The following is a 17,605-nucleotide window of genomic DNA, read 5'->3' on the forward strand; positions in this document are numbered from 1 at the left end:
CAGTAAAACATACCAGCTACATCACCTGCATTAGCACCACTAATTTCATAATTAGTTTTTAATGTTTTTATGCAGATAATTAAATCAATTAAAACATAAAAAGATAAAAAATTTCATTTTAATTTTGAAGAAATAATTTTAACAGGTTATTTTTTCCTTCTTCCAAAGCTTAGTTATTCAGAATTTTCACGCAAGCATTACTTATCCTGATGCATTTCATTAGACAATAAATGAGGAGAGACCCATCTTGATAGAAAATCTCTAATAATACCATCTTAATTTGTTGTTTGCAACAAGAGAACTGTCTTTCTTGTTGTACAGTTCAACAAGAATTTAAATGAAAACCTTACCGATACGGTAGCCTGATGGTGATCTCAGGCAAAAAATGAATTGCTTGCTAGGAGCACTAAGAATTATTCAAGTAATTTTCCAAAATGATTAATTTTGCAAATATCTTTATTCACTATCTATTTTAAAATTCCAATATTAAAGTAGTTTTGTATGTAACTTCATCATTTCTTATACCGAAGACGAAAAAATAGATTTTGTTCAAAGATTCTTTTAAAAAAAAAGTGAGATTATAAAAAATTTCTCAAAAAAATTATAGAGCAGTTACTTCTTAATGGTGTCTCAACATTTATGAGGATAACATGAACTTTCATTTTCAAACATTTAATGTTTATACAGAAACAAAGTCATAATTATTTTAAGAAAATACATTCTTAAATGCTAATTATCCTCACACATTAACTAAGATCATAAAAAGCTCAATAAGATAACAAAAAAGGCTAAATGCATCAGTGCTAGCAGTATGAATATCAATTTGCTCAAAAACCCAGCAACACAGTGTGATTTAAAAAAAAAAAAATTTCTTAATGTTACTGTTAATTTTATCTGAAGATACAGATAGTAATAGATTTGCATATTTTTAAAGGTTGATGTTCATTCGAAAAATGAACCCCTTATGTCCTATTGAAAAAGAATGTAATAATGAGTGGTTGCTTCAGAAAATTAGTAATATACTGAAGTACCACTGAATTAGGGATAGTAAGTCAATAATGAGTTGGGTCCCCTCTGGCCTTGATAACGACTGTCAAATGACGAGGCATAGATTCAACAAGTTTGCAGAAATGTTCCACAGGAATGGCTTCACAAGCATTGGCTAGGGCTGTCCATAATTTTGGAAAGGTCACTTGTGTTGTGTGATGTGCTATCTTTCTTTAAAAGATACTAAAGGTGCTCAATAGGATTTAAGTCAAAAGTTACTAGATGGCAAATCTCGAATCCATTCTCTGTGTTCTCTTGCCCAGGCAAGATGTGCATTCAGCAATGGTACTATCGTGAGTCTATGGCTCCCAAAGCTTATATGGTGAAGTGAGTGTTGCACGGTCCATCTACTGATTGTATAACTGGGGCCCTGATTCAGCTGGATGATTATTTGAGCTAATGCTTGGCTTCACTGGCTACATACAATACACCTGAGCTGTCTCACTCATTCAAGGCTAGTTATCCTTTGCAGTTTGCCCAATCACTAGTTTTTTCCCACCATTTGTGCAATCTTGGTGTACTACTGACCTTGAAAATTGTCAACCTTGGTATACTACTGAGACCTCTGATGATTTTGGAAACCGAATGGTCCATGCATTGAGCACCTACTTGCAGTCGAAGGCATCTAAATCAGAAATTTTACTCATACTGGCAATTAAAATGACTGATTAACAACAACCATAATACTAGCTATATATATATGCAGTAACCACAGTGCCAACATGTGAGCATATATGCAGCACAGGGCTACACAATTTGCACATTGTCTATTCCCAATTCAGTGATACTTCAATGTATTTTCTCATCAGCAGGATATTTTTGTACTGGTAATTGTAATGGAAAAGTCGTTATAGTAACATTAACTGTATAAATGAAAGGTAAAACATAAAAGGAAGAAATAAATATTTTTTACTTTGCAATTTAGCACCAACTTGCATTCATAAATAGATAAAAAGAATTAATAATCTCCATAGCAGTAATTCCTTTTTTTATTTAAAACTTTTGTTCAGTTGTATTAATACGTTTAAAATTAAGAAACATTACCCAATCATTCTTTAGCATCTTCATAACAGCATTTACTATAGTAATCTCAGGAGCAGGTACCTGGAAACAAAAGTGATTAGAAACATTAAACAACAATGAATTACATAGTAAAAACTTAACTATGATCTTTAATATACTTAGTACAGTAAATGTAATACTTAGTAAGGAGGAATATGCCATGGTGACTAAAAATTTATCATTCTCAAAATAAAACTTAAATGAGATAAATAAATACACAAAACTGAAATTTTAACACTTTAAACTGTTTCAGAAAATTAGCAGTAGTTATGTGCTAAACACGTTTTATTCCTGATATTTAACAACACAGAATGACTTCAAATGTCTTTATTTCTGAAATTTATACATACAAAGGAGAATGTAATGCATAAAGTGAAAGAAAATATGGATACTATCACATTACCTGCCTAACATTTACTTTACAAGAATCACAGAGCAAAGTGCTATGTCACCAAAAGTAGGCAAACCAGAATCTTATGAAACTGTACAAAGTGCACCCATAAAATTATTATTTCTCATAAATCAGAAAAAGATCACAAACCTTCAAATAAATTTATCTTCTTCAGAATAATTGCTAAAGAAGTGTATATATTTTTTCCAATGTTTCTTCATGTCATCAAAACATTATTTATAGGCACTGGAATTAACCCTTCATCATATACACACTTTAATATCTGAGACATTTTCAAATCTCTGTCTTTTCATGCCAATCTTAAGCTTTTGAAAAAGGAAAAAGATCAACTGACAATAAGGTAGGAAAATATGATGAGTGATTTATCATGACAATTTAAATCCTTAGCAAGATAATGTTACATAGCATTTTTAGTAAGCTGCCTTTTTTTTTTTTTTAAATGACTACTGTTTTTCAGTGCTAAGTTGGTGACAAATTAGGTAATATGGCTTTGCAGGAGGGATGCGTGGATAACAGGAGAAGATCAAAATATGTCTTAGCACCTAAACATGCTTGATAGAATTTCTTTTATTTACATGAACAACAAAATGACAGTAACTGTCAGCTGCTTGAGTTGCAAACTTCATAAATTAAAAGAAGCTTACATACTTGTAAACCACAAAAGAGTATCTTTAAAGGAAATTAAAGGGAAAGAAATCAACTTTTAATTATTCTAATTTTTTTAATTGACTCCTAATAAAAATGAAAAAAGAAGGCAAAAATTATATACCTCAGTCAATTTTTATCATGCAGGAATCAAGCATTTTATCTCTTACTTTTCATGAATATTAAAAAATAAAACAGCATAGACTTGAAAAATATTTAAAGAACTTAAATGAATATTTACATCATTTAAAACATTTCTGTAACTGAAAACATAATGTCTGTAATCAAGAACTGCACAAATAAAGGTCATACAAGGACTTTTAAGGATATGGTGTAAATATACAGTCTTTTGCAAAATGAATTTATTTTTTCCTCAGTGTATATAATTTATCAGAATTTTCTCATCTGCATTTTGTTTCAGTAAAAAATGCTTTAAATGAATTGGATTTGTTACACCTCATTTAACAAACAGATATGACAAAAATTTTGTTTAATCACTTGCTTTAAAAAAATTCAATGACATTTTTTACTTCTCAAAGGTTTTATTTATTTGAACAGTTAACAATATTTCATTATTTCAGTGGTACAGTAAATTTAATATTTATATTAAATTAATTTTAATTTATTGTTGTTAAGTTCTGTATATTTAAGATACAATAACATTCAAATGACATTTTTTACTTCTCAAAGGTTTTATTTATTTGAGCAGTTAACAATATTTCATTATTTCAGTGGTACAGTAAATTTAATATTTATATTAAATTAATTTTAATTTATTGTTGTTAAGTTCTGTATATTTAAAATACAATAACATGCCGAACAAATATTAATTTAGAAGTCAAACAACAAAATTCAGCGTTATATTTTCAAATTTTGACAGGACTAGTTTCAATGGTTTTACCGAACCATCAGCCTCATCTGCAAAAGCAAATGAACGAGATAAGATATAATGATTAGATTAGAAAGCCTGGACAGGAGATAAGCCGCTGTCACCATCTGTGGATGAAACCAGAACTAAAACATAATTTCTTTAAAGGCAAAGATGGATTGGAATTAGGGTCGTAAAACTAGAACAGAAAGATTTTTTTTTTTAATGTGAAATGCCTCTAGAAAATCCAGTTCACCAATGGAAGATGTTTTTTGAATAATTTTCGCAGCAGAAAAATTGAAAGTGTGATTTTCGGACCAACAATGTTGGGCAACAGAAGACTTCTGTGTTTCCTTTTTTCTCATGTTCCTTAACTGAGCCTCATGTTCCTTAACGTGAAATTTTAAGGTTCTCTTAGCTTAGTCAATGTAAATTAAGCCACACTAGCAAAGAATCCTATAAATACCCCAGGAATTCATATCCCATAATGGGGTCCTTGAGTATGGAACTCAGAATTTTATTGATGGGAGAATAAGGTTGCGTTCAGACGGGGGCATAAAAGGCATAAGTAGTTAAAGCCGAGCTGCGCTGCTAAGGCAACCAGTCTGTGCTACATTACATAATCTGGTTTAAAGCTCATGGCACGAGGTTCCAAGTTTTCAACTTTACGCCAAATTTGGGATAAGCGTTGACCAATCAGAATGAAGCGGCTCTTTTTAGATGGTTTCGCTATCACATCAAAGGCGACATTTTTTTTAATACGGAGCACATCGTATACGAATGAGTTGTAATCGTATCCGAACGAAATAATGAGTTGATCTCGCAAGAAATCTACGATGATGACATGCATTTTTTAATGAGTTTTCAAAATAAATTGAAAAATCTGGATGAAACTCGTAAAGCAAAAGTTAAGCTCAGGATCATGCACGCTGTGTATGATCCTGTAGATGACGGATTATTTTTCATTTTATAATGAAAATTCTTTAAAAAATGCATGTTTGCAAAAATTTTATTTTTTCTGTGTAAATAGTTATTATTACTTTATTTCTGTTTATTATTTTTGTATAAATTATTACTATCATTTTCTTCCTGTTTAATTATTTTTGTATTTAAGAATAAATTTATTGAAAAAGCTGGAAATACTGTATTGCTAGTTGCTTCAAATGCTGATTTTCTTTCCAAACAAACTTCATGAATTAATTTTACTAAAACATCAAATCAATATCAAGACTCTGCTGGTTTTTTTTTACAGTAAAAATATTACTTTAAAAAAGAGAAAAAATTATTTTCACTTAGTCACAATAGTCAATTCAATGGTGTAAGTTTTGCATAAGTAATAAAAAATTAATCTTTTGAGAAAATGCTCTTATGAATTCCAAGAAGGAAAAAATGTAGTGAAATATCCTTAAAACAACAGTCAACAGTGTAGACAGTTTTGTCTCCTGTTGATGTTCTGTTCTATTTTTTAATTATGTTCTCCATGGAAGGAATTTACTTTTAATGAAACTGAATAGCACACATAATTAATTCATAACATGGACTATAATTTAATGAATAGCATTTGTTATTTATATCCACTCTTTATTACTATCATTTGAATGGAATTTTGATCATTAAATTCATGCTATTTCTTTGGTAGAAATTCCTGGATAAGGTATGAATGTTTATAATTTTGTTGTATTTGAAGACTTGGGTACCTAAAATTTGTCATTGTGAAATTACTTTTGAGATATTGGTCATAAATAGAAATGACAGCATATGTTGAAATAAACTTTTTTTGGTGCTTTAATATGCATGTCTGCCAGTGAGTGAAGAATTGTCATAATCTGTCAGCAAATGAAAAATCATTAATAGTAATTACTTCTGACAGCAGACGTAGATGAAACTTACATCTATGACATCTCACAGCAGAGCAGAGTTTAATTTGAATTACTCATATGATATAAACAAACCAGTTTGCAGAATTATGCACAAAATTCCTGAAAGTTAGTGTTTACCCCCCCTTTTTTTTCAGAAAAAGCATACGGAATTTAGAGGTGCGGCTTATACATGCAAATTATTAGAAATAGATGCATACAAACAGCTGGCAACACAGCAAAATGTATTTAATGATTAAGCATAAAATACATTGTTGGATGAACGTTTTATAGTATTGTACTAGTTGTGGTCGCTGGTCATGGTGACCAGTTGTGGGATACTAGTACTAGTGATAATTGATACTGGTAGTGCAGCCAACTGCTGTAGTGATCGACAGTTACAGTGAATAAGGAGTGCTAAGCACAGAAACATGTTCCTTTTGATTGAAAATTAAAAAAAAAAATTTAATGTATGGTAAGTACTGTTACTATTTCTACTTAACTGCTGTCACACCTGCAAAATGGAAAAATATTATATACAGGCTGTCACTTATCCTCAAGATTTTTTTTAATTAGGCATATTTAGAATATTGTATTTCTCCTAAGAGAAATTACTTATAAAAATTGAAGAAGGTTTTATATATATAAATATGCATGTGCATGTTTATAGTATAAAGAGTACTACAGTACAATACAGAAATATCCCATACTGCTTTGCACAGAAATATGTGCCAACCAAATATTGGTCTTTCCAAAAAAATATCTCTAAACCATTTCATTCTTTTTCTTTTTTTACCTTCTTCTGTATCCTCTTGGCTTATAATAAGGACAGATAAAAGAGCATTCTGTTGAACCAGTAAAATTTTGTGGTGAGCTGAAAAAGCCATAACACAAAATAAGGGGAATAAGCAGAGCGATCGCGGGAAATCAATCGAGCTGGAAAACAGTGGACGAAAGGAGTAGACACATCCACACACGTGCAAATTTAACTTCTCTTATTGGCCACAGCTTAGAACCCTGTCTTGCAGGTGTGAATGGAACTCCCGTATTTTATGCCCTTATGACTATGCCTCTATGCCCTTTATACCGTCGTCTGAACGCAGCTTAAACGACCCAAAAGTTAAATTTCTGCAAAATGCGTGCAACTTTATAGCTAACTGATGGAAAGAAGGAATGACAACATAATTTTTATAATCTCCTAAAACAAGAGTGTGCCTTTCAGTGTGTCGAGATGAGAATTTTTTAACTGCTTGATTAATAATGTTGGGTGAAAAGCCCCTGTCAATAGCTATTACTTTTAAATAATTTAGCTCATCATCAAGTTCGTCTGTATATTTGTTTTATCTTAAGATTATTTGTTTCTGCATTATTAGCCCAAAGCGGCATTACAGCCCAAATGGACTATTAGTCTCGAAATGGCACTTTGCCTCGAATTACTGAGAGAGTTGACTCACTTTTCAAATTGCTGAAACAAAATGTTATTGCCCAATATTACATTTAAAGAAACTGCATGAATATATGTATGTTTCTCGCACTGTACAAAAATATCGGAACTTGGAGATATATTTTGAATAACATAGTCCTCCACCTGAATATTTGCACATGGAAGCCCTAATTTTGAATTTTGAATTTGTTTTATTACCTAGTTCATATTCTGTAAAATATTAACCAATTTTTGGTTAAAAAACTCAGTGATTTCAAAGCGAGCAGTGGCAACATTGTATGGAATAAAACATTTTTATCTTCAGTGTGTGAGACTGTCTTTCAGAAATTGGAAAGATATACTGTTTTTAAGTATTTTTAGCCCAAATGATCTCAATATCTGTATGTTTGTGTAAATGAAACAATTAATAATTTCATCATTCATGCAATATAAAATGTGAAAGCTTTCAGACTTTTTTTTTATTATTATTATTTTTATTTTACTAAATTTATTTAGCATTTCAATCAGATAAATAGAAAGATTTTAATGATAAATTAAATGAATATATTACAGAAAAATACTGATCTGAAACAAGAAGTTATTGCTACAAAGCTAAGAATGTCATGATAAATTGCCCAGTTAAAAAAAAAAAAAAAAGTCCCGAGATTGTTTAAGAATGCATCTAAAAATTGCATATTATCTTCCACACTATTAAAATGGGTGTGGGAAGATCATGCTATGCCAGTCAGCACCAACACTGTAAAACGAAGCCTTATGAAAGCTGGATTAAAAGCTTGTAAACCACATAGGAAGATAAATGACACTTTCAATGATAAAGAAATTATTTCCTTAGGTCTAAACTTATGCTGCATGGACTTCTCAGGATTAGCCCAAGGTTTAATTTAAAATTTTATTTTATTCATTTAAGCAATAAGATAAAAATACTTATTAAAGCCTTTATTTCTTTCTAACTGAAAAATATTTGTTTGTTTATTGCTGATACTTGTTTCAACAAGTTGCTTATTTTGATAACACTTCAATCCAAATATTTAATGACAAGAGTTCAACATGTTTGTGAAATGCAAGGAGAAGCAAACACAGGAAGTTGCATTTTAATCCAGGTGAAGCACATCTGCCTTTACTGGAGCTTCATCTATAAATCATAAATATGGTTTATGGTACTGGGACACATTAAAATAATTAAAGGGAATGTTAAATTCACAAATATCATCCATAAATCATAAACATGACCTATGGTACTGGGACACATTAAAATAATTAAAGGGAATGTAAATTCACAAATACAGAAAGGAAGTCTTGGAAAGACATTTATTTTCACAGCTTAGTGCATAGTTTCCTCAGGAAGGTGCAATTTTTCAACAAGTTAATGCACTTCTCATACAAGTAGGATCCTAAAATATTGTTTTATTTTTAAAGGGATTCAAGTGCTAACTTGGTCTGGAGATAATCCTCATATGAAATTTAATGAAGGAATAGGGAATATTTTCAAAAATAAAATTCATGAACTGAAATAGCCCAAGGAATATGGAATTATGACTGAGATCTACAGCAGCACTGGAAAGTCTTTATAGAAGAAACACTCAAAAGAATCTAGACATTATTAAAAACCAAAAGGCATTATAGTACTGAAATGTATTGATACTGCTGAAAATACAATATATAAGCCATTACTTTGGAAATATCATTAAATGTAGCTAATCTATAATGGACCAATTTTAATCAAAGCAATTTATACTTCAGCAATCAATTTTTTCAGAGATCTACAATAATTTGCCCAAGAGTGTATTTGGTACTACTCAAGACAGGAAATAGTAGATGGAAAAATAATGTATAAATGATCCTATTCGTGTGTGTTTATGATTCCCAAAGAAGTTAGTTTTCAATCTGAAATTCATCCGACTGCAAAATAAATAAATAAATAAGTCAAACAAAAGTGCATTATACATATTTTATTCAAAATTATTTATTCTATAAGATGTTAAAATATTGAGAGAATTCAAGGGCTAACCAAATTTTTTATATGTTATATTGCAATCTGCTGACAAGATGGCACTACTTTACAACATCAAAATTAGAAGATTTGTTGTTATCCATGTTTGTTGCATCCAGAAAACTGCTGATATCTCTACTTTTAGCACCATGTGCCAGACTGCCTTCAATGTTGTTAGAACTTTTAAAGAGTAAAGCATGTTTGCAGAGGGTGCTGAATATTTTATATGTAACTACATTACAAGTCCTAAAAATAATTGTAATTGTTTTATCTTAAATATAATTCACTTAAATTTCAATTAGCCTTCTCATTTTAGTGTGACACATTCCTTCTTTATTTATTTTCTATCCTTTATTAAATTGATTTTTTTTTTTTTAATTCTGAATAAAGATTAGTTTTAGAAACAAGAAATGAAAACTCACAGTTGCCTTTGGAAGAAGAATGCAGGCAAGTAGTTTTACCTAAGAATGGTCACAGTCTATGGCAATAGTATATTAATCATACATATAATGACATTAAGTGCAATCTCTGGAGAATTTCTTACACTTTTATGATGTACCAGCATTTTCCTCAGCACTAGGCTGAGTGTATACATGCATATAAATTACTAAATAAAATTATTTACAGAAATAAGCATAAGGCTGTGTGCTGTTAAATAAGATAACAGTACACAGTGTACTTAAATATTATGTTTTCAATTTTACTATTAATCAAATAGAAAATATTTATAGAATTATATTTTTATGAGATAGCAACACCACAAGCATTTTTCCTTTCTTTTTTGTTCTACTCAAAAAAAAAAAAAAAAAAAATTTTTTTTTTTTTTTTTTTTTTACACAGTGTTTATTTTCTTTAGATGCACTATATATTAAAAAATTGATTCTGAACAATATGATTGCTTCTTGATGCAATAAAATTTTTCAAAAAGTAATATCTCCTTAAACTCTTTGTAAAGATAACGGATAAAGTTCTTCAACTCAAGGTCATGGTGATACTACAAAAACATCAAATTGAAATGTGATCCCCTTTCTTTGAAATTTTATCCAAACTGAAAGATAAAAAGTCATAAAAATGTAAAATATTCTAGAACACTTACCAAAGACTGGTCAGGTCTCTTTACATTGGTTTTGGTAAAAATTGCATTTACACCATCTACAATAAGCAATGTTTTAAACCTAGAAAAGAAAATTAGAAAATTATGCTCAAATATGATTATAGACAAGGTTCGTACACATTTCTGCACTCGGAAATTAAGTACTTTTAAGGACCATTAATGGAAAAAAATAAGGACCTATGAGCAAATGGGAACTGAGTAAATTCAATTAAAAATATTATATCTATGCCTGAACTTCATTTTTTAGTACCATCCTAAAAACAAAAGAGATCCGTAAATAGGATGCATAACAAGTATTTATTTTAAAATAATATTTATTTTATTCTCAAACATAGTTTCATAATAGTATTTTTTTTTTTTTTTTGTTCTCAAACATATAATTATTAATATGTTTGAGAATAAAATAAATACTATTATAAAATTTATCAAGCAGCATTAAATATTTTACGCTTATAATAACTAGACATATTTGAAAGAAGATAAGTGTTATTTTAGTTACGTTTTACTAACAGTTAGCCTTTTTTTATTTTTAATGTCTCATTTTTGTCACATACTTGCTCAGTCTAGAGATTTAGTAAATAGTAAGTAGATTTTATGTCAAGCAATATAGGTTAAAATGAGATTTAAAATCATAATCAGCATGATTCCTAACAAAAGACTGGCTGTTGTCACCTCTCCTGCTTGCCCAGAGAGAGAGAGACCTGCTATCAGAACAAACCTGAAAGGCCTGATGTAGGCACAGTTAGTAAGTTTTGAAAGTTAGCTGAGCTCTGTCTGACGCAGTTAGTGTCATAGCTTCATGTAAAGTTCCTGAGGTTCTAACTCAATTAATATACTTTAAGGTTCTATTAAGCCTCTAAAGCACTATAAGTTGTTTTGCATTATTTTAAGTTTCACTAGATGTGAAGAATAAGTTTTACATGAATTTTTATATTTTTGTGTATTACCTTTTGACCACTATAAAGGTTAATGAAAAGCAATAATTCGCTTTATGGAAAGATAATTTTTAAGGGTAAGCACTTAGTTATAAGTAATTAAATTAGGTATTAGATAACCTTAGTTATATATATTTACATGGACACTATCAAATTAAATTTGTTTTTTAACAATATTTGTTAAAAAAAACCCTATTAATGTCACAATCTAATAAAATTTCACAGTTTAAAATACATGGAATTTATGAAATTGATTTTTAAACAATATTAGGATAATTGCACATTAAACATTTATGTTTTGTAGCAACAAAACAAAATAATTATGCGTCTTTTTAATTTGAAAGAAATCAATATAAATTAGCCCAGACATTTGGGCTAATTTATATTGATTTCTTTCTCCTTAAGCATCTTTTCTAACAATTAGAATTTAGTCTCAATAAGCAAAACAATGTCCTCATTAGTTTCTGCCTGTTTTATCTCCTAACTGTCAACCTCTCCACAATGGTTTAATGAGGGTTTATTTGATCTGGTAAAAGTTAAATAGTCCATCCCTCGCCCCCGACAGACGTGAAACAAATCATGACTATGTCTGAAAGTAACTATAAATCAGAGGTTTAAACAAGCTTCTTATTAAATAAATAAATAAATAAATAAATAAATAATAATAATAATAATAATAATAAATTAGAACATAAAGGCATGTTCTTATGCTAACAAAATCAATTACAGCTCATGGTGATGTAATTAAACAAGAGGAGTCAAATCCAAACTAAAAATATGGACTAGTGGTCAAAGACAAGTAGTCAATTTAATTTCAATTTAATCTGGTTCAATAACTCTATCATCATAATAAACTCAAATGTCAGCAGTGGTAATGGAAATTATCAGAGCTGATAGGAACTAATACAGAGAGCAAAGTGGAGGTCAGAAACACACTCTTGTCTTAATCTCCAAAAACCTCAGTTTAAAAACTATCTCAGTGATTTGTATTCTGGTGAGGAAAAAGAAATGGGAAATTATAGTAAAAGCTGAAATTGTTAACAACTGGGTAATTTATATAATAATAACTCCATATCTCTGAAGAATAATTTTCTTTCTCTTTACATATTTAGATTGTTTCTTCAACACATTTCCTTTTCACTGTAGAATTTTTGGATTTAATTAGATTTCTGTTATTTTAAAAGACAGAATGCATTTAGAATGTATGGAAAAAACTGCTAATTTTATTTCTTTAGTAATACGAACATTCAGAAGAAATATGAAAATGTATGGTAAGGTCATGTCACATAGCTGGTGTGGCATAATTTTTAGAATTTAGTGACACACCGAGCAACAAAATCTAGAAATGGCAAAACTTTCAGAATTTAGAGCAGGCATTGGAAGCAGAATTTAGGATCTACAGAGACTACATCAGGTGGCAAAATGCCTAGCACCAGCCCTGTGTATGATGCATTAAGACATATTAGATTAATCTTTTGAATTGTCATTTTTAAATTTCTTTATAAATAAAAAAAATTCCTTTCTATACTGTCTGTCCATATGATAAGATTAGAAGCATTTTTGATATTTTCCATGCTTGTGTCTAGTGAAAAGTAGAGAAAGAGAAAACTAATGCATATTCTGAGAATTCTGAGAAATCGGAAAAACTCTTACCATGAAAAAATTAAAAAGACGTTTTTAATAGCTATTTTGCTTTTGCTAAAAACTGTTTTGTAAATTGTGCTTTATAGCATTATACTTTGCTTTTTTTTCAGATTCAAAACGTTGTATAATAAATGTGGCCAAAATGGAACTTTATAATATGACAGTGAAAAATAAAAATGCTTTATTTTAATACCATTTCTTAAATATTATTCCAACACATGACCATTATTTTAATGAAATTTATCAGTGTTAGAATGTTCTAAAAAAGTCGCCAAAAATTTCCCAGATTTCGGAATTAAAATATTTCTATAGAAACCGATCATTAAATCGCCAAAATGTTGATAAGTCGCCAAATTTAGAACCATTCAATAAAAGAATTCACATCCCAAAAGTGGAAAGTTGTTTGAGAGCTCTTCATTACAAAAAATGAAATAATTTCGAAATGCTTATATTTCACTTCTTGCTCAGAAACTTAAGTATACCACCAGTTATATTCCAAATAGGAACAAATTATAACCCATTAAAAAATAACCATATTTGTCAGTGAATCGCCAAAAATATTGCTGCAAAATGCTAATTCACACTCAAAATGGCAGTCATAAAAGCAGACAAAAATTTCAGATTATTAAAATTAAGGACCTTCTGCTGATTTTGGCCGAAATTAAGGACTTTTAAGGACCAAAAATTGATTCCAAAAAACTTAAGGACCTTTAAGGACTCTTAAGGAACGTGTGAACCCTGTTAGAAGATAATAGCTTTTAGTGCTTCCACACAATTTTTGCTAAATCATTACAATCTCATCTCACACAGGTTTTCTAATTTATTACAATCCGACACACATAAACTTCTCACTTGATTTCATGAATTATACAAAACTTAACAGTTATTTCATTTTCTTAAATGATTATCTAATGTTTTCTTAACAAGTGCTACTAATGCATTGTACTTAAATATCATATCTGCGCTTGATATGGTTATAAGAGTGATAAACTCATAGCTGTAGTTTGGAAATTTATGACTGTTCAATTTTAAAAAAAGGAAGAGGTTAGTGATCTGAAAATTTCAGATTATTATTTAATATGTTAAAAAAAGAGTTTAATATTAAAAATATTTTTAAAAAGTTAAAAAGTTTAAAAAAAACTGAAAGATTTCAGATTTTTCATTATGTGCAAATGAGCATTTTTTTCATTAACAGACACATATACGTTTCAAGAGCATTTGGGCTTCTTAACAGTGTTGCCTCTGCTAACTTTGAAATTGTTGAGTTTTATCAAAAATTTTTTAAAGTTTTACAAAATATCAAATAGACAATAAAACACATTCTAGATTCAGACTTCTATGTACCCATGCTTGGGTGAAGGATTACCGCTGTTATTAAAAATGTGATGACTCTAGGTACCGTTTTTTCCTTCACAATGTGATAAATATACATACATTCATGTAGATTCTTCATTATTTAGTTTCTTTAAATACAATACAGGTCGATATTTGGTGGTAACAATCTGAAAAGTGATAAGTAATTTGATGCAAAATGCCGTTTCAAGACTACAACACCTATTTGGGCTAAAAGTGCCCACCCCCCAAAAGCACTATATTTTGCTGTTCTGAATAAAAATATCAACTGCTGCCAACTCATGTAAATAAATTTTTAATGGTGAATTTAATTTAATGTCAAAGAATTTCAACATCATAAGCTTAGACATCTGTTGCTGTTTCTTTTCTGAATGTAGAATGGTACAAACAGAAAATAACAAAATATCTTAAATATATGTTACCATTTGAAAAATAGTTAAAAATATACATGCAGAAGTTTAAATTTACAAATTACAAAAAAAATTTTATCACAACCATTAAACTTTATTTCGGTTTCAGAAGATAACATCCACAAAAGGAATATTTAGAAATTTTGAATTGACCTAATATAGGATGTACGAACCTGTTTTATTTGTCAAACGTGGCTATAAAATAATACTTCTCACAAAATACTTTAATAAATCCAGATAAAAATACTTTTTTAACCAAGCTTTGCTTTATTAAGCAATACATTTTTATAATACCAAAGATAAATGACAGATCTGATGCATTGTCAGTTAGAAACAACTTCTACTAATGACAGACAGAAATTTTATTGTAAATTAATAACATTTGGGGGCTGCAATGAAGTTATTATAGCTGTAACAGACCATGATTTCTAAACTAAAGACTTATAGAGTTTAAATTTAAAAGTTTCAGATGAACCCCTTTATGAAAATACTAAATAAATATTAACCACTTGCCTGATTATCCCAAGTTATCTTGGGTTCGTATATATTGCACTTAATTATTATCCCATGAAAACTTGCACGAAGCAGAATTTGTTAGTACAATTGGTTTTATTACGGTTTTACTCGACCTGGAGGAAATGAAAGGAAATATTCTGCTCTGATTGGCAGATTGCCAAATTTTGTTGGTTGCGTGATTCCTTTGGAGGGACAGATCATATGTTTCCCTATTGTATACTATATGTCGGCTTGTGGATTAGTAATGTATAAAGATGGATACATGCATTGAAAAAAATAAAATAATGGCAATGATGCAAGATAGCAAAAGTGATAATTTTTCAGATAGTGATTATGAAGAGGTGGAAAAAATTTAAAAAAAAAAAAAAAATCAAATCTAACAAGACAGTGCACTGTGCTCCAGTGAAAGAGATTACAACGGTAAACCAGTAAGAAAGGAGACCAAATACCGGTGTAGAATGTCAGGTATCACTTTGTGTTATCCCTTGTTTCAAAAACTATGATATGAAGATTAATTAAGACACAATAACACGCCGAATAAATACTAATTCAGAAGTCAAACAACAAAAATCAGTGTTATACCTACAAAATTTTCACAGGACTAGTTTCGATGGTTTTACCGAACCATCATCTTCAGCTGCAAAACCGCAAATCTTGAAACGCGACTCGAAGGTTTTTGATTAGATTTGATTTGAATAAAATTGGGGATCAATTTTTTACATTTACATTTAAGTAAAAAATCAAGATGATTCAGGAATTTTTGCCGTTTCAGGCGTAATTTAGTGAAACGATTAACGGATGAAGGCATGATAAACAATGCAAAAATCAAACTAAATTAACTGAGCAATAATAAAATACACACAAAACACAGAAAAATCCCTCGCTGAAATGAATAGAAAACAAAACGTTTCTAAGCAAAATACATGAAATCAGACAAGCAAAGCACAATATCCAAATGTACAAAACATAAACATAACTTGAAAATTGCAAAAATGTACTCACCGAAACTCCTACAATCACAAAATGGCGGCCACACCACGTGCAAAAAAGAAAGCAAAATATAAGCCTGTTTGGGGCTTCTATAATTAAGACACAATAACACGCCGAATAAATACTAATTCAGAAGTCAAACAACAAAAATCAGCGTTATACCTACAAAATTTTCACAGGACTAGTTTCGATGGTTTTACCGAACCATCATCTTCAGCTGCAAAACCGCAAATGACCGCATTTGCGGTTTTGCAGCTGAAGATGATGGTTCGGTAAAACCATCGAAACTAGTCCTGTGAAAATTTTGTAGGTATAACGCTGATTTTTGTTGTTTGACTTCTGAATTAGTATGAAGATTAATATTTAACTTTTTTTTGTTTGCCCGAGATAACTCAGGATAGTAAACTAATATTAAAACTAAATGCTTTTACACCTTCAAAAAATTTAAAATTCAACTTAAAACCTACATATTTTGATTTGTTTCATTTCACTGTATTTAATAATAAAATAAAAAATGTGATGATTTTTTGCAATTTTTTTTTCAAAAAAAGGGGTAAGGGAAGTGGTTAATAATACTTCGAATACTGAATTTCACTAACAAAAGGATAAGAGATATTTAAAAAATTCAGTATGCTCTTAATCATAATATACTTATATAATTTCTGAATAAATAATACATACTTCCCAAATTGTGAGTGATATTTAATTTCTTTTAAAAGCACTGCTATACAATCTGAAGAATGTCTCACTCTTTGAAGACCCTTGGCAAAAATACAGAATGAAAAGAAAACTATTTACTACATTAGTATTACAGGAATAATAAATTGCACAAAAACACATAAAACATATTACAAGAAAATATAATTGCTTCATCACCAAAAGATAAAACTGCATGTTGTAACTACACAACTATTTATTAATAAGTTGGATATAAGTAAACAATTCAACATACATTGCCCTAATTTTGCAAAAGTAATACAGCTAACTTCAATTTTTTTTTTTCCTATTTAAAAGCGTAGTCATGAGGAATTGCCACGTTTCCCTGCATATGTTCTCGCAGTGCAAGTGTTTACCACATTCAGATGGTAACAAGATCATTGTTCAAATTCTCATGAGACATAATTTATTTCTCATGTTTCCTGGCCTCCTAAACCTCATATGTATATAAATAATACCACACTTTTCGCTGAAAGTATTAAAGAATTTTAAATTGAGGTTTTCACATAAAAACTGATCTTTTTGTTACTGTCTAGCTTCTCCTGAACTGTCCTAAAAATATCACCGCAGTTCTCTTTGCTTAATCTCATATACATAGTTGT

General features: G+C 29.6%; 1 protein-coding gene across 1 annotated transcript in view; it reads right to left on the reverse strand.

Annotated features, from left to right (window-relative positions):
- mRpS29 (mitochondrial ribosomal protein S29) overlaps positions 1 to 17,605 on the reverse strand; it is an 80,299-nt gene that overhangs the window by 20,140 nt on the left and 42,554 nt on the right. Inside the window, exons 8-10 of the mRNA XM_085811031.1 lie at positions 16,968 to 17,047; positions 10,421 to 10,499; positions 2,092 to 2,151 (exon numbers count right to left, since the gene is read on the reverse strand). Coding sequence (XP_085667157.1) covers positions 2,092 to 2,151; positions 10,421 to 10,499; positions 16,968 to 17,047 — 219 coding nt within the window. The remainder of the gene's footprint in view (positions 1 to 2,091; positions 2,152 to 10,420; positions 10,500 to 16,967; positions 17,048 to 17,605) is intronic.

The sequence above is a fragment of the Stegodyphus dumicola genome, chromosome 2 (assembly GCF_044657685.1).
Source record: "Stegodyphus dumicola isolate Sdum_Otavi_A_Nest chromosome 2, ASM4465768v1".
Lineage (NCBI taxonomy): Eukaryota > Metazoa > Arthropoda > Arachnida > Araneae > Eresidae > Stegodyphus > Stegodyphus dumicola.